Consider the following 23100-nt stretch of genomic DNA (forward strand, 5'->3'; position numbering starts at 1 on the left):
TTCGTAAACTCCTTTTCGTGTGCGTACACGTTTTAACCCTTTTGACTCCTTTGACACCGTTTCGTCCTTCCAGCGCGACTCCCGGTTTCGGAATCCGGAGAAGATGAAACTGCTTCAAACCCAACTTAAGTTTGTCCCAAAACTGGCCTGTTTATTTCTTCGTGTGTCTTCTGTCTTCTCTCGCCTCGCTGCTGCTTATAGGCGCTATGTGGTCATTGTACATGGGCTTTTACAGCACCGACCTTGCTGGTTTTTGATGGCTTGGCAGCATGCAGGCACGCCATCTCACCATTAAATTTGTTGTTCCGTGCCCCACCAAATCCGCCTACGTCACAGGCCCAGATCCTCCGCGCCCAATTTAGCTATCGGGACTCGGGCGCGTCACCGCCTAAATAGGCAGCTCTCCTGTCACAGTACGACAGGCGACAAGCTTCGAACAACATAATTCTCGACAAGCACGGCCCACGACATGCCCCTTTGGGGCACATAGGCGCCTATCTAGGAGACCGCGCTTGCACCCTTGACGCAACTGCAGTCTCGCCCACCGGGGGCGTCCAATCGCGTGCCTCGGGGACGACGTCTAGAAGCTGGGGCACGGCACAACCGCCCGGACATGAAACTATGAAGAGTTGCACCTTGCAAGCTGCTTAGCTGTACGCTTGGGAAGCTGAGCTCCTTGCATTCTCATCGTTTCCTACTGTGAAAATGTAACGCGTCCTTGTGGCCTCACTCGAGCACTCCCACACACAAACATGGGCAATGGAAGTGATCCATATGCTCCCATGATGCCTTTCAGCGACACCATTCCTCCTTGACTGGTTGTAAACCTTGAAAGGAAGGCACCGATCAAGCACCTTCCGATGATCGATGGAGCTAATCACACACTTTTGCTCTCTCCTCGGATCATTACTGCCTCCGCCCTCTTACAACCAGAGCGTCCTCTAGACTTCTTCTTGTGCAGAACGTTCCAACGATAACGCCGCTATCTTGCGGTTTGGGTTTCTGGCCCGCCGCCGGTGCGGATGGTGCTCATGCCCGCTCATTCGCCGGCAGTTGTGCTACCTCTTCTTCGCCTCAATTTTTCTTCCTAGCTCCACCCCTGCTCTACTTTTGCTATCTCGTATATCGCGAGTGCGAAACGATTACCAACCCACATAACAGATAACGCGTTTAGCGACTGTCTACCCCATATCGCGGAGATCTGCACTTCGCCCGCGATGACATGATCGAAACACCCCGAGGCGCCGACGCCTCCCATGTACTTCGGTGCTCGATGCTCGGGCACTCCGGCGAGACTAAAGCTAACGGGTACACATAGACCTACAAGTGTGCACGTTGCGTGCCCACATATTTATATCATTGTTCAAAGCTTATATCAACTTTCACGTTCCCAAATTAACCTCAAGGTTCGCGTGCCTGTGTACAGCAGATGTATCTTCCCGGTCCTCCCCAGAAACTACAATAACAAGGTTGTGCTCCAGACCGTCGGGTCAACTTTTCATGGCATTCAACAATGATCATGCCCACTGGTGCGTACACCCGATAAGACTCAGCTGATGCGTCTCAGTCGATTATGCCGTTCGGTGGCGCAACGGTGGCAGGCGAGACCCTTCTCGGTGGCTTTTCTAATCTCACGAAACACGCGATTTGAGCGTGTTGATATCAGTCAAGTTGTTTATCGCGAAGACACGCATTTTCTGGCCTTTATTCGCCTTGCATGCAGTAGTACACTACTTGACCAATCAGCACTTTGAGGCCTTAGGAATGCCGTTCGCTATCAGCATACACGTCATACTGTAAGTCCTATTTGGATGATGACGTCTGAAAGACCACCGATGCAGCTAACGTGTAGATCTTCTCCGTCAGTATCGCGGGTCTCGCCCTCCACCATCACTCCTGGAATGCTAGAGACCATCTTCATGGGGTGCGTCACCCAGGCTCACGCCCACCATGGACGCGTCTGGCCATTCCACACCTGCGCTCGCCCGTGCCTCATGGGCTGGATGCATGTCACGTAGATAAGCTCGCAGTAATAGCGCTCCGCGCCTCTCGCGCGCGTGAGACTCCAGAATCGCGTCGTCTTCGTCTGCCTGGTCTGGGCGCAGGCGATGATAGATCACGTCGGCCCATTTCCACTCTCTGACCTTCTCTGTCTCAGCATATTTTGACAGGCCGCCATTCGCAGAGGTACTGATGGCTATTCTATCCAAGCACGTGAGAGTTCAAGAGTTGCAACTTGAGGGCAGCATAGATACTTTAAGTCAAATAGGGTAGATTTTGGCACCGGAAGAACGGTCCCAAGGCGAAGACATCGTCGGGCTACGGTCGCTGGTTGTCATGAACACGACCCGAAATCCTAGCGTATGCTTCCGCGTTAGCACTGATGCACTCCGTTAACGATCGTTTGAAGGTTTTCTCTGTGGGCTTGGATAATCCAGTGAAATATGTTTACATGTTCGGTACACAATATTGAGCATGTCACTTGCCCCCTTCCTCTACTTTTCAGCTTCGTAATGCCAGGTAGTGGCATACAGACGAGATTGTTTATTATTGACAGGGCTGCCTAGACCAAAAGAGTGGACGACGTCGAGTGCGCACGCTTCGCTTCCAGTATCCGCCAAGCCATCGTTGAGTACCTCACGCATCGCGTCGCCGTACGAGTTGTCTTGATGTTGCTTAAGCCATCATAGAGGGTTACGATCAAGCTGTCGACGTTTGACTAGTATGCTCTTTACCTCGTTAATTCTCAACAAGCTAGTAATCTTATCATCCAGTGTTGATTGAGAGCCATCAGCCGTCCCCGGTGCAGCGAGGACGTGATACTCTCTGCTAAATATCAATTAATACTCGTGATTCATGGAGTCTGCCGTTGCAATTCAATGCTTCCATCAGGGAGAAAGTCGTTGTCGACCGGCTGCTCTGGCGGATATTTCGCATGGCACGTCGATGACATGACCATGACATGCACACAATACTGTCTAATACTCTTGGTATGTTGTGAGCCTCATACGGTGCACATATGGATAGGGGCTATTTCTTACCGTCTTCTTTGTGTGGGGGTTCATAGGCTTTCGAATAAGCGTCCAAAATCATTCTATATTGGCAACTAGGGATATAACGATATTGTTTCAGACATCGTTACTTTTATTTTATATAAAATAGATCTATGCCTTTATTAAGAAATATAGTAAAGGATCATAATTTGAATAATTCAATCTTTTCTTAAAAACTAATTTAAATTATATAATATACAGCCCCCTCAAAATTTAATTATATTAATACCAATCTTGAAAATAGTCAATTAATCTAGTATTTAAAATAACACCACTTCCAATATAACATTTACCACCTAGTCGTTGAACTTCGGAATAAAGAGGTAAATGCTCTAAATGCGCTTTATCACTATTCAAGTTGATTCAAGAATATAGCGTGATCTACTCGTGTGAGCTGCCGCTAGACGAAACTAGACGCGCGTGCGAGACGCGTCCAGATCTCGCTCGTTTTGAGCAAGACCACTTCTTACTAGGGGCTTCACTTCACCTCGTCCCCAAACCAATCTCCACCCACATTTGCGAATCATACGTGACTACCACATTACTATGGACCCGTCTAGTCCGTCCTATCGTTTTTTCCTTTGTCAATTCCAACTGACCATTCGCAGCTTTTCCGTACACCGACGATGAGCTGAAAAAAGCAGGCCTGATCGGCGAAGGCGAGTCTCTTTGTCTATTTTTACAATGTCATGTCTTTTGGCGTCGTTGGTGCTGGCCAGTTATCCCGAGAGGGGGACTCGTCCGTCCGTCCTTCTCGCTTTTCCATCTCGCTCGTCCTTTCCGCTATCAATTCACTGCCAAGTCCATGTCGTACTTACAGTTTCCCCTATAGAAGTCTCCAGGTCCGTCGAGCAGACGGTTCAGACGATGAAGGCCCATCCAGAACTTTTGAGCGAGTATTTTTAATCTTTCCGCGTCTATACCGCACTTACCGCCTTCCGTCCAGACCTCTCTCTGTTCGCCCTTTCTTGTATCAATGCTCAGGGCTCCCAGTACAATGGCCCGATTTCGCCCGGCTCGTCCTTGACCTCCAACTTCTCGGCTCTCACGTTCGCCGGCGACACGACCGTCACGTCTGAGCATGCTCCCACCCCTTACGTGGCGACCTCGTTCTACAACGGCACTGCTCCCGGTGGCGACCACCCCGTGCTTGTCTACCGCTCCGACTACGGCTCCACGCCATTCCCCGAGCCCAAGTCCGGCGACAGGTTCTTCACTCTCCCAGTCAAGTCTGTTCGCGGAGTCTTCGAAACTCCGCTGAATAAAGTCTGGGGTGCTGTCGGTCCCGAGATCCTTGACCTCATCAAGGTGCGCGGTATACAGTGGTCTTCGATTGATCCGGCGCGATTCTTCACTCACGCTACGCCGGGAGAGACGGGTACGGGGAGTCTCGGCCCAGTGGTGATCTGGATCGGCGTCCGGCCTCGTTCCACCTCTGCTGACACCGCCCACGAGGTCACTCAGGAAATCCTTGCTCTCCTGAAGAAGAACGACGTTGAGGATGTTGTAGTCGAATGGCGAGAGGCGGAACCACAGACGCTGGGAGGTCCCCCACTCCTTCTCCCCACCGACAGCTCCGATCCCACCCACCACACGCGCCGCTTCCTCACTGCTCTCCTCGCCGTTCCCCTTACCACAGAAGGCTTAGAGGAGGACGATGCGCAGGGCACACTGACCCTGTGGTTTGCGGAGAACAAAGACGAGACCGGCAACGCGAGCGACAAGGTCTTCGGGCTTAGTAATTGCCACGTTCTTCGCAAGACCACCACCTCCGATTTCACGCACAAGGGCGGCGCACGCAAGGACCATGTGCGCGTCTGCAGCATGCGCCGCTACCAGCGCGGCCTCGGCGACATCGTGAAGGCCGTTGCTGACCACGCCTTTTTCGCTAATCTCCATGCCCGAGACATCGCCAGGCTGCAGGAGAGGGGGGCCCAGGACCCGGCGAGCGTGAAGAAGCTGCAACGGCTGCAGGACCAGCTCGACGAAGCGAACGAAGCCATCACCCGTCTCGAGGGCCTCAACGACGAAGTGACCAAGCATTGGTCGAACATTATGTTGCAGCGCGACATCGGCCACGTCGTGTATGCTCGCAAGATCAGCGTTGACGTTGGCCGCACTGGCTACACCGAGGACTGGGGTGTGTTCGAGGCTGCCGAGGCGAAGGTGAAGGACGGGTTCATTGGAAACGTGGTGGACCTTGGTGCGTTTTGATTTGTCTTTGCCGCTTTTACCTCGTCTGAAGGTATCGATATCACTGCTTTTCAGGTGCCAAGTACTCTTCTCTGCAGCTTATGGAAATGCTCTATCCGATTAAGGGTGGTGCGATGACATTTAAGTATCCCGACGATGGGAAGCTTCGCATCTACGGCTGCGCTTCGAAAGATGACCTCGCCGTCCCTGCCGAGTTCGATAGCGAAGGCCAGCGCTGCTTGATGGTTGGCAAGGACGGGAACACGACCGATCTCACTGTCGGTCGTTACGCCGGCCTCGAGTCCTTCGTTCGGAACGCGGTTGGCGTCGAGTCGATTGAACTCGCCATCTACAACGCCGGCCACAACGAGGCGAACGAGACCTTCTCTGCCAAGGGCGACTCGGGGTCGCTCGTTTGGCACATGAGGGACGGCAAGGCTTACATCGTCGGCCAGCTCCACTCGGGCCACAACAAGGGCGGGTCCACCAACAACCACGTCACCTACTGCACTCCGGGCTGGTGGCTCCTCTCGCAGATCAAGAAGAAGTACCCGCACGCTGTCTTCTACCCCGAATCTTGGCCTCAGCTTTAGCAACCTGGACAGGTTCGTCTCTTTCTTCTGCCTCATGCTTTCCAAGATAGCTGACGAACAGCAAAGCCTGCACGTCGACGAGCAGTTCCACATCGTCGTCGTCGTCATCGTCATCTTCTTTGGCCTCTTCGCTTCCACCATGCCCCCATTCTCCACTTCTCGTGGTCGAATGCGAATCATGCCTCCTCTCCTCCACCGTCTTTACTCTCGTTTCTTGCTCGTTGGATCGCCGTGTAAGTTTCTTCTTCCATCTCATCCCCGCAACGACCACTGACGACCTTCATCTCCAAGCCTTGGCGAACCTTTCACGCTTTGTCCACGCCCTCGACTTCGTCTCGATTCCCTGCTCGTTATTTATCGGTCGGTTGTCAGTAACGACGAATGCTTTGGTCGTTGAATTGTCGCCTTGATGAGTTTCTTCTCCGCGTGGCAGGTATTCGTGTCGTGGTGGTGCAATACAGAGTGCTGATTAGCAGGGCATTGTATTGCACCACCCGTGCTAATAAGAGAAGGAGAGGTCGTCACTCCAGACAGCCCGCTGTACCTCGTTCGGGACAGCAAATTAACGCCGAAGCAGCAACGCGAGCACTCAATGCAGCATCTAAGAAACGTACGTGGCCCTTATCTATTCTTGCGCAAGGTTTGGCTCATTGCGGATGATTATAATCAGCATCAAGAAGATGGATGCTCGAGTTCTGCCATTCCGAGGAGAGAGTGGCTGCCGTTCGCGATGGTTCTACGATGCCCGGACCCAGGGTAAGGCTCTTCAGTCCGTCTCAATGGCGTAAGTAGATGCATACCATGACAGCTGGGTGTACAATACTTTGTATGAACCTCGTATAAAGAGCAGTGTTTCCTCGTCCGCAGGAACGAGTCACTCCTGTAGCTGCAGAGTTATGACTCGAGTTAGCGCCCACCACATCAGTTCACAGCCAAATAACACCATATGCTAGACCGAGCGTGCTTGCTTTTTATTCAGGGGTTATCAGACCGACTCCGAATCGACGTATGCAACGTTAATACACGAATTTGATGATATGCAAGAGAAAACCTCCGCTAACGCTGCGGCCCATGAATATGAGATAGACCAACTGTGAACAGTCATTGAGCAGACGGTCTCCGAGTCCATTGCCCACCAATGCGAAGGCACGCTTGCTCGGAGTCCCAAGTCCTGATGCGAGGCAGACGATGGAACGCAAGATGTGTGCAGGTATCACCGAGTACCAACCTCTGCAGGGCGCAGGCCCGATCATGACATCGTACGGCTAACCCGCAAAGCAGAATGCCTCATGTTTACTCATTCACTTGACTGCCATAACGCGGTATAAGGAAGCAGGTACATAAATTACAGAGGCCACCTTTAGAGTGCATAGATGCCAAAAGTGAGGATGACAGAAATGGTTAGAATGAGCGTGAATAATGTAACCAAAAGCTGGTTGGTATGTGTCGTGTCCGAGGTATAATCAACCGAGGATAAAGGACCGTCGTAAAGAACAGAGAGTAGATAAAGTAGAGATAATAATGACCCAAGGTCGAGTTAGCGCAGGAGACCAGGTACTGTGCGATGCTGATGTGCGCTAGGGGTGACCCAGATCGAGACTAGAGAGCGAGATGGGCTGTAAATTTGCCTAGCTTTCGTCAACTCCTGATAACGAGCTGTTATTCCGTCGATGTCGGTCCAGGTCGGGGTCAATCCGGCTGCTTCGCGATGCGGTTCCAACGCCGGCCATGCTTGACCGCTCCCGTTCCCCATGTTCGCCCGCCGGCGCTGCCGATATGCCCCGAGAATGTCCGCGCCCAAGGAGGGGCGCAGCCGTACCAGGAGGCGTGCCGCTACTAAGCTCGCTCACCGTACGCGCATGGGACGGACGCCGTGGTGTTGTCGGCGAAAGCGGCATCGGCATCGGCGGTAGCGTCGACGAGTGCCTCCCAAAGTTGAGCGGGGGCGAAAGGGGCGCAGAGCCGAGCGGGCTCAGCGTCCGCTGGTGCTGATGGTAGTTCCTGGAGGCGCTACTATGTTGCACAAGCGTCGCGTCCCGATCATCGTCATCGGCTTCCTGCCACCCGAAGATGGAGTCGCGCACGTGCACGCTCCCGCGCCACGGGTCATTGGGGCTGAGTGTGGGCAGAGAGGTGTTGCTCCCGTCGCCGCCGCTGTGCTTGCTGTTGCGGAAGCCGAACTCGCCGGCCGCGAACTTGCTGCCCTTGTCGGAATTGTACGTGGATGGGCGGAGCGTGGAGTCGTTGGCGTCGTAGCTGGAGCGCGACGGTGAATGCGAATGGCGGCGCGCGAGCTGGTAGCCGGTGAAACCCCCGTTGGCGTCGCCGTCTGGGTCGCCCTTCGTACCCAAGGCAGCGAGGGCAGCCTGCTGGCGCATCTTGCGACGCATCATGAGGAAACGGGCGCCAAAGAGAGCCAGGCAGAGACCGAAGAACGACAAGAGGCCGACAAGGACGGCGAGGCCCGTCGAGAACTTCTTGCCTCCTCCCGAGCTCGACTGCGGTGAGCCACCACCACCGCTCAAAGGCTGGTTGAGTACGCGAACGTTATAGAACTCTTGCATGGCCTGAGTCGAGTTGGTCAACCCCTTCATCCCCAGTATAGGATTGATCCCAGTCGAGACGGACGTGTTAAAAGTTCCGTCCGACTTTGGGTGTTCGTATGCCATAACCGTATAGACGCTGCGTAAAAAAGGGACGCCGAGAACCATGTCGCCAACACTAGAGGAAGCAGTAAGGAGCTCGTCATTGGCTTGGATAAGTCCAATGCAATTTTGGGCGTTGCTTTGCCCCTGAGGCTCATTCGTAAGGTCGAGAGGGTGAAGAGGAAATGCGGGTTGTCCATCGAGGGTAATAGTCATGTTAAGTGGAGTGGCACAAGGAACATAATCTGAAGCGTAGTTGAGCACAAAAGGCCGAGATGCATAAAGGAGAACATTTACATGTGTTGTCGTTCGACGGGTTGATCCCCAGAGCCCCGTAAATCCCATTGGCAATCGCGCTAGTCGTCATTATGAGCGGTACGCCCGAGTCCAACAGCGCCGTGGGATAGCCCACTCCCGTCACCGAGGTGCCAAGCGCAATTGGCATCTCCTGCCCGTTGACGTACACCGTGATGGCGGCGACCATCGTCTTCCAATGCAGAATGCCCACATTCTCGGAGATAAGGTTCGACCACTGGAGCTCTGAGGGGCTGGAGATAATCGACGAAGGATGTCGACCGATGCTGAAAAGCGATTGTATGTTGTCCGAACCAGGACGAGCGAGGGAGAGGGAGAAGAACGGTTGAGAGGGGGCAGAGGAGACAGGGGTCATAGACAACAGATTGGCGGCGAAAGAGGCGCCGTCGGGCTGATTTGATTCCGTCGGAGGGAGGTCTTGTGCGATGATCGAGTTTAGGGGGAGCGCCATCCCGAGGATTCCGTCGAAATTTGAGGCGAGAGGTTCGTTGTTAACATTGTTGACGGCGGCTTCAATGGACGGTAAAGGTCAGCAGACTTTCTCATAAACGTAGGTGATGGACCGGAAATGAGCTCACCAAGGGCCTGAGTCAGAATTTCATAGCCACCGAGCGAAACCTTGTCCCAAACGATGGGTCCACTCGCTTCGCCAGAGAGATAGTTGATGCTGAACGACTTATTTGTGTTGGTCGAGGAGCTGGGGTTGTATAGGTTCCCGCTCGTTTGCTTACATGAACTTGAAGAACAGGAACTCGACGCGATCCACTGTGGAACGAAGTCAATCATCGAGATGCGGCGAATTAGCGGAGTGTATGCGCACCATGTCTGACGAACCGGTGTCAACTTGCAGGGACAGTGATTGTTGTGACGAACCAATCTGAATTGGAAGAGTATATGCGCTGAAATGACGCCAGAGAGAGTGAGCAACTCAGTATACGGTCTCGTGCAAACGAGCGACGCGAAACTGAGAGGGAACGTACACGCCAAAATAGCTCGTTGGGACCATATCCATGCTGAGAACAATACCATCTGACCCTCCATCCCCCTCAACTATCCCGCGAGTGACGAAATGATTCGTTTCGCGGCCTTTTCCTTTCCACTTAGACGAGAGAGACATGATCGCGGGTCTTGGAGATGGGTCGGGCACAGAGTAACCTTATGTCTTGAACACGGTCGCGCCCGAAGGTAAGATTGCCGCAAGAATGAACTCGTGTCTGCGAAAAAACAGACAAAGTTGCGGTGTGTTTAGGCCGAACGAACTTGCAGTAGGCGCATGGACTTTTCGTGATCAGCGGTGGCTTTACGACCGGAAGTGAGCGAGACCGATGTAGCGAGGACAAGTCGCGTTAAGCGTTGAGCAAGAAAGAGATGATGGTGGTGATGGAGAAGGAGAGGCGATTGAGTTGGGATTGCCCCGCGCTCGGAGGCGGTGAGGAAGGAGAAAAGAGAGCGGACGACAAGCTCAAAGTGTCCGCGCAAGGCACCACACCAGAGTGCGGAGCGCCCGTCAAATAAGCCACCGAATGAAATGTCACCTGAAAGCGCTCGATCCAATACATTCCCTCATCACCTGCTCACTCCCTTCGCAGGTGCCAAGATGACCTTCAGTCTCACCTTCATCTTTGTTTTTCAGCTGTAAGACCAAGGACTTTTTGCTCTCAAGTGCCCACACCGAGCAGCACCGAGAGGCTAGAGCCGCCAGATCAGGGGAACCCACTTGATTGCTCCCGGGTCTCACCGGTCTTCTTCCCCACAATTTCCTTGAAAGGCAAGTTGTTTCCGCGCTCTCCCCGGAAGATGACCACCTTCCTCTTCCACGCCTCACCGCCTTTTCCGACTTCTGGCTTCTAGCCCTGTATTGCCCTACTCCTGGCCCTGAAGATCATCTCTACACCTGTGCCAAAACCCTATTCTTGCTATCTGAGAAAGTAACACTGGGTGAGAGAAGGTACTATGCTGCGTTTTACGACTCTCATAAGTGGCTCGGGTTACCAGCACTCCGGAATTCTGTGTTATACCCTGGCAACTATTCTGGCTCGAGATTTAGAGGCTTTGGTCTAATGTCATCATCTGCTCCTGCTTCTGCACCCGCGCGCCTGCCCGCATCCCGTCCACCAGTGCAGCGTCCAAAACCCAACGCCAACATCAAAGCTGGGAATGTCGATCGGAACAAAGAGGGCCAACAGCTGACTCACTGTAAGTGGCGAACGAACCTTGAAGTTCTGTCTGACTCGACCGCATTTTCGCCCAGTCATTTGTCTCCCAATTGTCAGGCTCTCTCGGTTTGACATGGTTACACGGAACTTCAATAACTGAGGCTGCCTGCGTTTAGGGACATCACGCCTCCCTCAGGCGGTCCATCGCCGCGTTCACAGATGGCATACTGCAAGCCACGCCCCCAGTCCAGGGCATGCACCCATCCATCGCCATCGCCTCACGTCGCTTGCACATCACATTGGGCGTGATGAGCCTCATGGATCAGGACTCCCCTGGAAATCCGAGTTCTTCGTCCACTCAGGCTGATGGTGCAGTGGGCTCTAACGGCAGTGGGCAGCGCAAGACGCTGTCGGGTGCTCTGGCGCTGCTGCAAAGCCTCCACCCCCGCATTCTCGAGATGCTTGATGGCCGGCAGTTGTCCATACCGCTGACGCAAATGGACGTCATGAACCCCGAACGGGGCGATTTCGACCGGGCGCACGTGCTCTGGATGGGGCCAGCGCTTGACGCAGTGTCTGAGGCTGCGGCGCGGCTCAAGAACGTGTGCGGTATGTCGTTCTAGACCATTGTGTTGCTGGTGGCGGCTCCGAGAGGCTCATGGTGTGCGTCACGTACCTGCAGATATGGTTCATAGAGAATTCATGAATCGGGGGTATATGGTTGATCGTCGCCCGCTGAAGGTGGGTATATACGCCATTTCATCTCGTGTTGGACAAAGCAGGGTGCACTCATGGCTGAATATATAGCTACATTGTACGGTGATCAACACGACATATCGGAGACCACGCCCCAGGGGTGCCCGGGTGCCGTTCTCGTACAAGGCGCTTTTGGCGTCGAGCGCGGGCCAATCATGCTTTACAGATCCCTCGATTTTGACCACACCTGATCACTTCAAGAAGCCCATCGGGGTGAACTTTGGGACGTGGGATGTGAGGGAGATCCAAATATGCAAGATGGGCAGCTATGGGTCCGAGGGAGAGTATGTGAGCTGCGGCGGGTGTTTGCTCGCACCGACATAAGTAGTGCCCTGATACGAGTGGAAGTGCGATATACACGTGTGATGTCACTGTTCTGGCTCCCGCGAAGGGCTGAAAATGCAAAAGGTGGTACGATATGAGAACAGCATTGGGACGGTGGTATGGAAGGAGCGAACGAGGGCAATGCAATGGCCGGCCGGGACAAGACGGGATTCGCACGCACAGGCCAAACTAGGCGGCACAGCTGTGGCACTGCCTGGGGTTGCTGGCGGGATTTGAAAGAGCGATTAAAAGCCCGCCTTGTATCATCGTGCGACTTCGTGCTCGCTCAACTCCATCTCCAGCGGTGCTCGCCCTCCTTCCCATCCTCTACCTACGAATAACGTCCAAGTAATGTCTGAAATCAGGAGAAAGTTGGTCATTGTCGGCGATGGTGCCTGCGGAAAGGTCGGAAACGCCCCCTTTTGCCCCGTCGTTAACCACTTTTTTACACGATAATCGTTCAACAGACTTGCTTGTTGATTGTCTTCTCCAAAGGAACCTTCCCCGAGGTGCGTTTCATTTCCTCTCATACTTTACCCGAGCAGGTCGCTTAGCGCACTGCTTTGGATAGGTCTATGTCCCTACTGTCTTCGAGAACTACGTTGCCGACGTGGAAGTGGATGGCAAACACGTTGAATTGGCGCTTTGGGATACGGCAGGTCAGGAGGACTACGACCGTCTCCGCCCTCTCAGTTACCCCGACTCCCACGTCATCCTCATCTGCTTCGCCGTCGACTCGCCAGACTCCCTCGACAACGTCCAGGAGAAGGTGCGCTCTACCCCCTCTTTCCCGCTTCTTGGGAAACTTGCTGTACAGGCAAGGTCGAGACGGCAACGTATCTGACTAACGGCATTTTCCGAAACCATGACACGCCATGGCATATATAGTGGATTTCCGAGGTGATGCACTTCTGCGCAAGCCTGCCCATCATCCTCGTCGGTTGCAAGAAGGATCTTCGCCGGGACCCCCGGGTGATTGAGGAGCTGAGGAAGACCAACCAGCGTCCCGTGACGCCGGAGGAGGTGCGTTACTCCACCCCCCTGCCATCACGGCTCGTGACGTGACTCACCGACGCTTGTTTGTGACACAGGGTATGGCCGTCGCCAACAAGATTGGCGCCAAGCACTACCTTGAGTGCTCGGCTAGAACGGGCGAGGGAGTCCGCGAAGTGTTCCAGTATGCCACCCGGGCAGCGCTCCTCAGCCGGCCCAAGGGTGGCAAGAAACACCACTGCGTCATCTTGTAGAGCACGCGCTACAGACCCCACCCCCATTCCTGTTCTCCCTCGCGCCCTATTGTCCTCTATCAAGAGTCCATACCCTTCACGACTACTGTTTCTGCAATCTTCATGAGCTATCATTTTCTCTCTCTATCCCTGACTTGACTGTCTCGCGATTCAATTGGCTTGCTTACACGTATCCCCTCGGCATGTTGGTTGGACCTGGACGTTGGCACGCATTGATAGCCCTGGCTCGGCTCTTGGGTGCTAACTTGTCGTGGCCCTAGAGCGCTGGTTGACGGCAGGCGCAAACAAGGCAGGCACAGAGTTCATGTATGTGCCTGCCGTGCGACATGGTGCACGTCAGGAATGGAGATTATATGCGTCTGGCCTCTTGATATAAGGATACGCATCGTCGGAACATGCATTTGATAGCTTGTTTTATAATGTTCGTGTGTTGATTACTCTTTCAAATTCTATCGTTGGTGAATGGACTTGGATATATGCACCGCAAGAAACGCGCGAGAAACCTGAATATGGGTTGCCCCGGCGGCAGGTGCTTGAGTTGCGTCACCGCATCGTCATTTTGTTGGTGGATATTGACCACGGTGCCGCCGTCATGGAAGTCCAATCCGCTCTGGCCCTTTGGGTTTGGGGCTGCAACATATTTTCTGGCGTTTACAACAGCTCTCTGACGCCAAGTCATCTTCCGTGGAACACCTACAACTACTGCAACGCCCCTCATGTCAATGCTGAGCGCTACTCTCGTCCCACGGACCCTGACGCACACTTGGTTTACCTCAACAGCATGATGCGTCACCACAAGGTATCCCTTTAGCCACAGTCTTCGTCTTGATACCTCATGAATGATGAATGACCAAATGAAAGCGCACGCCAGATAACCTCTACCCGAACGAACGCGAGCTGAACCCTGCTTCGGGCTGGGACTGGGAATGTGGTAGTCAAGCATACCTCGACTATGTCGACGGCACGGCCCCAGTCTTTCCTCAGTCTTCGGTACCCGACGGCCATCCCTTTGCGTCTGCGGTATGGAACGGCTCATGCGGTGCTGGTCAACTCACGCGTGAGGGGTTGGAGGATGCGGTTCAACATGGCAAGGTATTCAGTCGTGTTGTTGATTTCGGGTGCGATGTCATGACTGATAGGGACGCATATAATAGGACTTTTGGTCGGTGTATCACTCCACTCTGGGCTTTCTTGACGAAGTCGTGGAGGAGGACATATACATCCGGACGAGCAACGAGCCCCGGACGCACCATGTCGCGGGTGGGTTCTTGTACGGCACGGACCCGGGTACATGGGCAGCGCGGTGGAGGTTGCACACCCAGCCTGCACTGGTAAGATTTTAGCATGCATGATTATCCCTACGAATTTATAGCGATTCAGATAGATTCGCTTGTCCCGTCGTACAGCTGCCCAGTCGCGAACGCCATACGCTCGGCGTATCAATTAGCCCCTGAGTGGACTGAGCATCTCCTGCGGAACCAGGACCTGCAGACGCGGCTTGGCGAGACACTGGGCGTGAAGGGATTGCAAGCGTGGATGTCGTGGTGTAAGCCCCTCCCTCCTGGGGACAAAATGTCGCTAGCTAGATGTTATGGCTATCTGCAGACGACCACTTCTTCGACACGCTCACCTCGCGCACTTGCCATGGACATCCGCTTCCGTGCAATGCTTCGGGCGCGTGCGTATTGGAGGAGGATGCTATGCGCGTATTTGCACTTGGAGACTGGGAATATAAGTTAGTGGTTTATGACTCATTGCGGAACTTCACCAACTCAAGTTTGCGCGCTCGTAGCTACATATGGAACGCAGCGGAAAACGCATCCGAGTACACGCGACTAACCTTCGGTGCGTCCGAAATACTACGCCAATTTGATGATTCTTGACTAAAGATTTGAACATATAGGCGTGATGTTCAAGGAGCTTGCGGACAACCTGAAGCGCTTTCAGGCAGGGAAGGAAACATACAAGCTCCGCCTGTATATCGGCCACGACGGTTCTATGATCCGCCTCGCGTCGGGCTTAGGACTTGGAGCAAATACACCGTTGCGGTGGCCCGCAATGGGCTCCGAGGTCCATATTGAGGTATGTCTGTTCACGAATCGTTCATAGTTGGTCTTCGCATGCTCACCTACGTGAAAAGGTTTGGCGGGATGTAAGTGGATTTGACTTTGTGCGTGTCATGCACGACGGAATACCTGTACAGTCCCTGGACTGGATTCCGTTTTCTCGGTTCGTAGAGCTGCTGGAGGAACAAGTTCCAGCGGATATTTACGGCTCTTGCATGTATGGAGGCATTTAGGTATATGTCGTAGGAGCGATCGTATTTTATCAAACATTTGGCTTGTACATACTTTACTCGTATTCACCTGCTTACCTTCCTACTCATCAGCCTCAGAAATGTAGACCTCCACATCCATCCGCTGAAGCTTCGCCTTCTCTTGTCTATCCATGTTCGTACACCCACTGATGCATAACTTTGATAAAGAGCGCCCGCGAGAAGCAAGGCACGTCGAAAGGGTGACAGCGGGATCTGCGTAGAGATCAAATGGGGACCTCGCGTAGAAATCGATGTTCGTTAACCAGAGATGCGTCAGCCGGGGTGCAGGAACATTGCTACCACGCGGCATCAGCGAGTTGGTAATGAGCCCGAGATGCACGCCCTCTACGTCGAGCAGCTGCATGGAGGTCATGCCCCGCAGAAACTGGTGCATCGCCTCGATGGCGTCAGGCCAGTAGAGGAAGGGTCCTTCAGAGAGGCTGAGGACGACGACGCTGCTGAGCGAGAAGGCCTGGGCCAGCCCGGATAGAACGGCGATATGGATCTCGTCCTGATCCCGCTCGGCGCATTCGCCGCTGAAGAGGATTGCGGGTTTCAGGTCATCTAACTCTGTTATGCCTGACGGCTGATGGCTTCTGTCCGCTTGAGGGAGGAACGGAATACTCCCTTCCTTGGCCCACGAGATGATCTCGGATGCATTGGTGCATTGACGTCGCCATCCTGTGAGTTGGAAAGGGGCTACCTGAGCGCCTGGGTTTGGAAGATGGCGATCGGTGGTCTCGAGGGTGATTTGGAGGGAACAGTGGTACGCTGATAAGTCGGGAGGGTACTTGTCCTTGCCGATCTCGCCACAGAGGGTATTATCCACGAACAGCTGGCGGAATACGATCGGAAGGCCAGATGGAAGGTATCGAACAGAGCGGTCGCTCTCTGCTGCGAGATACCGTAGAGGGGACTGTGTCCGGATGGAGGCGAGGAAACGTCCGATGTGACGTAACACTCCGCGGAGGTGGGTGTACTTGAGGCTGGGGAGTTCAACTGGCTCTTCCAGTTTGTCGCACCATGCGAAACTTCCGAAGAGTGTCAATTCTTCCAATGCTCTCATCCCTGACCATACTTGGGACACGTTCTCTAAAAAGGACATATCGACACGCATCAGGTTGAGCTTCTTCAGCTGCCGAAAAGCAGCAAATTTAAAGTATAGGGGACGAGCAACTTGGTGAATGGGGGCTATACAAGAAAGGGAGCGCAGAGAAGTTCCACGGGATTGCATGAACCCTGCAAGTATGCAGACGAAATCAGCGGTCCCAGTGAAGAGTAGTTCGTCGAACTGCTGGGTGTTTGGTACAATTAAGTTGGAATACTCTTTCGCCCTGGTACTGGTCATAGTGAGATCGGTCCATGAGACAGTAAGGGGGTGGTTTTTGGAGCGTTCGACCATCGCCTCCGCCCACTGCGGAAATACCATGACGACGTGGCTCCAAAGCTGTGAGCTTGCAAGGGCAGCAGCACGCCAGTAGCGACAGACGTGCGTTACATAAACCCAATCCAAGAGACAGTTCCTATGGCAGACGTGATAGCGCCAAGAAATATTTTCCGCATGAGCGAGTTTCATGCATTCGACGAAAATGTCCTGGAGGAGTTCCGGCGGCAGGAGACAAGCTGGGACGTCTTGCATGTTTATATGAGAAACTATTATATCGTGAGGTCAGTAAGCTAATGACTTTTTGTACGGATGGTGATATCGATGACATACATGCGGATCGAGTGGCGAGTGGCGGGATGGGGCGAGTCACAGTAAAGGCTGGTCGAGGTGCTATCGGGCTGATCTGATTTGGGTCTGATTGTTGTTGTTTTCACAGGGTTTGGCGCGTTTGCCCTCGGTTAGCGCCGGTGTGTACATGGTGCGACTACAACTCATTCAACCTCGTCAAGGAAAGGCTTTAGGACCTACAGTGTCTATTACGTCACTTTAAGATCACTCTTATATGCACATCGCACTAGTAATCCGTGAGTTTGTTAGTCTCAAGGACCGGGAGCCCTTTCACAGAGGCTGCACCCACGAAGCGCTCACGACACATCAACCAAATTGACCCCAGTTCGAGCTTATGCCGGAAAATACTACTGTGTTTGTTGTCCATACGAAATATGTGTCTTAGATTCGAATCAAGTTTGCTTACATAACTGTGCAGTAGTAAGAGCTATCGTAGGGTCACAGCGATCTTCCGGAAAACGTATATCAAAACCGGTGGGCCATAACATGAACATGGGCTACGCACCACCTAATAATCATCGAGTTACGGGGCAGTACTTGGACCTTGGCATTGGATTTCCTCTACTTCGGTACCTAATGCAACTATTGATTCTCGTTCTCTGACATCCAGAGGTTCGCATCTTGTCAGTCGGAGTTTGGCCAGTGTAGTGCCTGCTTGAACTCGTGCAGTGAGACATGCCAGAAGTGTGGGAGCTGATGCCTGCATTTCAATCTCCCCCCTGTACATTTGCTCATCATCGTCATCCTCTGCTTGAAAAGGACGCAAAATATTGAAGAGCCAGACCTCGGATAGTTTTGGCATGGGAACATATCCATCCTGAGGCGCCAGAGCAATGGTCAGAAGTGCTGGAGTAATGAATCTGCCTTCGATAATGTGCAATGAAGGCATACTCCGTAAAAAGCTACGCATGTTTTCTTGGCGCGGGTGTAAGTAAAAGCAGTTGGAGAAGCTGACAAATACAACGTCACAAAGCGTAAATGCCTTTGCCAGCATAGGTAAACAGTTGCTCTCGAACTTGGGGTCCATATAGCCTTCAAGCCAACTGGAAACATACAGGCATGGATTGGTGCGCGTGAAAGATGAACGGACTTCCAGTACTTCGGCTGCTTCTTGGAGCCTAGTATCTGTAGACCATTGCGCAGTGTCGTAAGGAAGAAGGGGGATTATGCCTTGACGGGCATAGTTCATTACATGCGAAGGGCCAGCTATGTTTCTCGGCCAAGCTGCCAGTATAAATTCTGATTCGTCGTAACATGGGCCCCCGTCGAGACCGATGCGAAGGGCTACAGTCAGATTGCCCTCAGAGGTCTGGTCTACGTTGCGAATGCCAATGCAATGAGACAAATTAATGCTAGCGTCGGTAAAGAGGAAACTGCCGCGCTCCTCGGATGGTTCAATCTCAAAACCGAAGTACTGAAGCGGACGCGATAGCCGGAGGGCGGCGAATACTTCGGGGCAGTCGTATGGAGAAACGGCGAGATGAAGATGCGTAAGATTGGGCAAATGAAGCAGGCTGCCTTCAATATTGTCCGATTGAATGTCATTTTCTAACCATAGTTCCTCCAGCACGTTCATCGTCTCTAAGCGAAAGTCATTGTCCGATAGCCCAAAGCCCCTCAAGTATAGTTTCTTCAGCGTACAATCGCGTGACAGAGAGGTCGGAAGACGTGAGGTGTGGTACCCCGTCCGATCTGCCTGTGGAATCTGTAAGAGGGCTAATGATCTCAGCGCTACGGTGCCGAGGCAACCGGAAACACTATCCAAAGCCTGCGCCAACCGGTACCCGTCGGGTTCGGAACCCTCAAAGTGGAGATCTTCTATCCTGCCCACGTTCTCCAGCAAGGATGATAGTAGTTCCACGTGGTCAATCGTCTCGTCGAAGCGGGCTGAAACAACGAGAGGACTTGCACCAGCGCGGTCGAGCATTGTTCGCGTCCATTTCGCGCTGAAAAAAACAATATGGCTCCAGAGCCCTTTGCGTTCCGTAGAAATAGTACGCCAAAGGGAGCAGACATGAGTTATCTGTACCCAGTCGAGCAAGCACCGGTGGTCGCAATAGTGGAACTGCCAACCCTTTCCGTTGTGAGCGTGCGCCTGTGCAACACACTCCTCGAAGATGAACTCGAGGATCTCGGGCGGAAGGGAGGGAGTGGATGGGGTGGGGACGAGTGGCAGAGAAGCCGTGCCTCGCTGGGAGACAAGGTGGTGCAGAGACTGCGTTGTAGACGTAGCATTAGCACTTGTCTTCAGAAGACTCGGGCGACTGAAGCGTACCATTAGCTCTTCGATTCGGGGCTGATCACTTTTGACTGTAAGGATAACGAAAAGTGCACTGGCGGTGTATGCTAGATGCGAATGCTGGCAGAGTGTCCTCAGGTTGTAGCGGCGACGAGCAAAAACGGTCAAGTGCGAGAGTACCGGTAATCAGCGCGGTCGACGGGTGTTTGGTGCTGCAGCAGACCTCTTCCCCAAACACTCTCTCCCTTCCGCTGCTGCTTTCACCATCACAATGACCCGGTACAACCATTCGGCCTGCCGGACTCAAAGACAGCAGTGAGGGACTTGTGTTCGCCAATAACAGACGCTGTTTGACTGACACCACTGTACAGCATGTGCCTGGCAGCGCAGCTCTCAAGCTTTCCGCTATAGCCAAACACTGGACGATGTAGCAAACGATTGCTTCCTTCCCAACAACGACAATGGACTCTCAGGCCACACTCGTCAACCCCACTGAAGGTGTCCCGGTTGGTGTCCGCACCGTACTCGCCTTCGATCACACCATCACACCTCTCTCTTCTTCCACCGCTCGCGTTGTTCCGAGCCGCGCAGCAGCATACGCTATCGACACGCACAAGTCTTTCGCTTCGAGTAAAACGATTATCAAGAATCTGCAGACCGACAAGGTTGTCGCGACAATCACGCGGAGTGACGTAGTTTCAGACACGATCACCCTCGTTTCTTCTGGAGATGGAGCGACTGAGGAGAAGCACAAGTTGGAGAAATGGTTGAAGGCGCCTAAGTTCCGTGATTTGTAAGTCTTATGCTGTCTCTCGTCCTTATATCAACTCATTTCACCTCCGACCTTAGCCCTTTGACGTTTGAGATCGCTGGAAGAGAATATCACTGGACAGTTGGCGCCGGAAAGACACTCAAACTCTCCGCGGCCAGCGATGCTGACACCACGCTCGCTTGGCATGAGCCCGCTACGGGTTCAGGAGGCCGCCTTCTGCTGACGCCCGCGGCAGACGAGATACGCGACCTTGTGCTGGTATCATGTGTTGCCGCGCTGCAACGCTGGGCAGCAAGCATTCGAGCCGCCCAATTTGGTACTGCCGTGGCTAGGGATGACCGGTTTGGACCTTTGTGACATTTACGACGCAGTACATTATTTCAAGCTGATGCTGTACAATGTAACCTTTGATTGGCTTTAGTACCGGAAATGACACTGCAGTCGTCGTTTATCCAGTTTCTGTCGCGAAGCTCTGGGGCCTTTGATATGCATCTCATTTTCAGCGTGTTTCAACCGACCCTAGGATGCGCTCATGCTTGGTGGTACTAGTCCAAACCTGAAATCGATTGCCGTTCCATGTGCGATTGAATGATGCTGTTGAGGGCCAGGTCCGAGAGCAGGGATTATTATCAATCAAGCATTTATAAGGCCATAAACACAATAACGTTGGGCGGCAGCGCCTACGAATGTACTCGCGCTAAAAGTACACATACAGTTCACTTGTTCTCGAATAATCCTGGTAGATGTTAGCGTCTTCTAGCTGGCCAGCAGCCAAGTACACTATACCGTGACCACCCTCTATCCGCGCCCCTTACTTCTTCGCCTTGATAAGCCCCTTCATCATATCGAGGCTATTCCCATCAGGTTGCAAAGCAAACTCCTCTCCCGTACGATTGCTCTTCGCCCGAAGAAGCCCATAGTCTGGTGTTAGACCCACAATCGTGACCTCTTCATGGGGTTCCGTCGTAGTGAGGGTGATCTTCTGGCCCCTGTCGGAAACAACCCTCATTAGCCTGTTCGATATAATATGTAAAACGGAGCAGTGCTTACGTATGCAGCCATGATTGATGGTATACGTCGAGAAAGCCGTCAAAGCTGTCTATTTCTGCAAAGTTGGTCCAAAGACTGTCAAACGCGGCGAGTATGGCCGCAGCAGTGCGCTCGACAGTCGGGACGGCGCCGTCGGGTACGGGTACGCATGCCTCTGCCGAGCAGGCTGCGATGAGCTCAGAGAGCGAGGCCCACGGTGAGGTCGTTGTGATGTTGAAGCCGCAGCCTATTGGATTTGTGATTTAGGATAGTATAGAGGGGGGGAAGCCAAAGACGTACCGATGATGATATCGATAGTACCATTGCCAAACACAGAGTTCGTTAGGATGCCGCCGAGCTTCTTGAGCTCGACAGTCGTCTTCCCTACATTAGACCTTGTCTTAGTGTCTTCTCAAACAAGGTGACCTGCGGAGCGTACCATCTTCTCCGCGCACGGGGAACCGCCCATAAACATCGTTGGGCCACTTCAACTTCACCCTATCCGCCCACTGCACCGCGTTCGTGCTCGGGTTCAGCGCCTTGCACGCCTGCACGACCGCAATCCCAAACAGATACTGGGCAAAGACGAGATTATGCGACCTGATTGCGGGCTGAATCTTGGGCTGAACAGACGATCCCGGCGGCATCCGCATGCCAACCTTGATCAGCGTGCTCATCTGCATGCACGAGCCCGGGAGGATGTTCTGCCATACGTTCGAGCCGCGGCCGCGACCTGTAAGCTGGGTGCTTGCGAAGGAGACGAGGGGTGTGGGGAGGGACCCGAGGAGGATGTGGTTTCTGTGTACGCGTGAAAATAGGACGCAGGTTTTAAGAAAGTGTAGAACTGTGGTCGAGGAAAGACGAGCGCACGTGCATACGTGGGCCGTCGCTTCCGATAGTAGGAGCACGTACTTGTCTAGCATGGTCTGTGTACTTGTCACCACCTCGCTGTAGAACAGCACATCTCCTAGCGCCCAGTTCTCCTCTCGTTTCTCTTGCCGGCCGGTCCTGAAGACGTCTAAAGCAGCAAAGAACGCGCTTGGCGAGAAAATCGGGGTATATGCGCGTTCGACATCAGCTGAGAGAGGCGAAGGAGGGACGATAACTTGTTTTGTGGATTTTTCATTGCTGGATGATGCGCTTGAGGGAAGCAAAGCAAGAATCGGATGGTGAGGGGAAGAGGTACCGGCGTGAGGCAAAGGCAAGTCGGTATTGAAGAAGTGGTAGTGGAACGTATCGTTTGCATCTGGAAATACAAGTGTTTTCTCAGCTCCATGCACCCCCGATACCCCTTCAAGCCTTTGGTGCTCCTTGCCCTCCGGGAAAAGAGCATTCACCACAGTCTTCTGTGCACGCCATCGACTCGGGTGAGCAAGCAGGAGCTGAGGTAAGGGCGTTTCGGGCACGGACATGGTGACTGTACTTGCCTCCGCCGCTGAGGCGAGAGTTCTTGAGAACCTTAAGAGACAATGGGTGAAAATAGAAAACAACGATCGATTGACCAAGACGCTTAGGTTGATAATCGAGCAGAAGACTCAGCTGGGAGGAAAGGTGACGGTGAGCCGGAGCGTCCCGGAGTTAGCCGAACCTTCCTCAGACACTAATATCACGCGTGTGGTTTCTTTCTCAACGCACCCTCTCTAAAGTGAAGCAGTCCTTGTCAGCGTGCAACGGGCGAAGCCTCCGGCTGAGTATTTGTCAAGGGGACTGAGGTCATAAACTAGCG

At 53.3% G+C, this 23100-nt stretch overlaps 8 protein-coding genes across 8 annotated transcripts; 4 read left to right on the forward strand and 4 right to left on the reverse strand.

Moving 5' to 3' along the window:
• The first annotated feature begins 3564 nt into the window (after nt 1–3564).
• On the forward strand, nt 3565–6021 carry CONPUDRAFT_165722 (uncharacterized protein). Its single transcript, XM_007770744.1, has 6 exons — nt 3565–3612; nt 3662–3712; nt 3886–3945; nt 4000–5256; nt 5322–5851; nt 5906–6021. The coding sequence occupies exons 1-5, from the start codon at nt 3600–3602 to the stop codon at nt 5837–5839; spliced, it is 1899 nt and encodes a 632-aa protein (XP_007768934.1). The 5' UTR covers nt 3565–3599; the 3' UTR covers nt 5840–5851; nt 5906–6021.
• A 1256-nt stretch (nt 6022–7277) lies between these two features.
• On the reverse strand, nt 7278–10217 carry CONPUDRAFT_82489 (acid protease). Its single transcript, XM_007770745.1, has 5 exons — nt 9780–10217; nt 9620–9698; nt 9378–9564; nt 8782–9309; nt 7278–8729 (listed from the first exon to the last, which is right to left on the reverse strand). Exons 1-5 carry the CDS (start codon nt 9809–9811, stop codon nt 7468–7470), a joined length of 2088 nt encoding a protein of 695 aa, XP_007768935.1. The 5' UTR covers nt 9812–10217; the 3' UTR covers nt 7278–7467.
• A 2098-nt stretch (nt 10218–12315) lies between these two features.
• Nucleotides 12316–13767, forward strand: CONPUDRAFT_82490 (uncharacterized protein). Its single transcript, XM_007770746.1, has 5 exons — nt 12316–12440; nt 12503–12544; nt 12607–12804; nt 12924–13058; nt 13127–13767. Exons 1-5 carry the CDS (start codon nt 12387–12389, stop codon nt 13280–13282), a joined length of 585 nt encoding a protein of 194 aa, XP_007768936.1. The 5' UTR covers nt 12316–12386; the 3' UTR covers nt 13283–13767.
• A 107-nt stretch (nt 13768–13874) lies between these two features.
• CONPUDRAFT_124807 (phosphoglycerate mutase-like protein) lies at nt 13875–15623 on the forward strand (the record flags this gene model as incomplete). Its single annotated transcript, XM_007770747.1, has 8 exons — nt 13875–14081; nt 14144–14374; nt 14437–14613; nt 14663–14828; nt 14888–15017; nt 15075–15127; nt 15186–15364; nt 15423–15623. The coding sequence occupies 8 exons, from the start codon at nt 13875–13877 to the stop codon at nt 15579–15581; spliced, it is 1302 nt and encodes a 433-aa protein (XP_007768937.1). The 3' UTR covers nt 15582–15623.
• Nucleotides 15599–17238, reverse strand: CONPUDRAFT_144325 (uncharacterized protein; the record flags this gene model as incomplete). The annotated part of the gene is made up of 1 exon (XM_007770748.1): nt 15599–17238. One exon carries the CDS (start codon nt 17236–17238, stop codon nt 15661–15663), a length of 1578 nt encoding a protein of 525 aa, XP_007768938.1. The 3' UTR covers nt 15599–15660.
• A 619-nt stretch (nt 17239–17857) lies between these two features.
• On the reverse strand, nt 17858–19862 carry CONPUDRAFT_144326 (uncharacterized protein; the record flags this gene model as incomplete). Its single annotated transcript, XM_007770749.1, has 3 exons — nt 17858–19549; nt 19610–19693; nt 19797–19862. The coding sequence occupies 3 exons, from the start codon at nt 19860–19862 to the stop codon at nt 17858–17860; spliced, it is 1842 nt and encodes a 613-aa protein (XP_007768939.1).
• A 167-nt stretch (nt 19863–20029) lies between these two features.
• Nucleotides 20030–20863, forward strand: CONPUDRAFT_165726 (uncharacterized protein). The gene is made up of 2 exons (XM_007770750.1): nt 20030–20366; nt 20423–20863. The coding sequence occupies exons 1-2, from the start codon at nt 20035–20037 to the stop codon at nt 20700–20702; spliced, it is 612 nt and encodes a 203-aa protein (XP_007768940.1). The 5' UTR covers nt 20030–20034; the 3' UTR covers nt 20703–20863.
• A 118-nt stretch (nt 20864–20981) lies between these two features.
• Nucleotides 20982–22914, reverse strand: CONPUDRAFT_124809 (class II aaRS and biotin synthetase). Its single transcript, XM_007770751.1, has 5 exons — nt 22287–22914; nt 21814–22172; nt 21675–21758; nt 21396–21621; nt 20982–21334 (listed from the first exon to the last, which is right to left on the reverse strand). Exons 1-5 carry the CDS (start codon nt 22784–22786, stop codon nt 21157–21159), a joined length of 1347 nt encoding a protein of 448 aa, XP_007768941.1. The 5' UTR covers nt 22787–22914; the 3' UTR covers nt 20982–21156.
• Between the last annotated feature and the right edge of the window lie 186 nt (nt 22915–23100).

Source organism: Coniophora puteana (genome assembly GCF_000271625.1).
Source record: "Coniophora puteana RWD-64-598 SS2 unplaced genomic scaffold CONPUscaffold_6, whole genome shotgun sequence".
Lineage (NCBI taxonomy): Eukaryota > Fungi > Basidiomycota > Agaricomycetes > Boletales > Coniophoraceae > Coniophora > Coniophora puteana.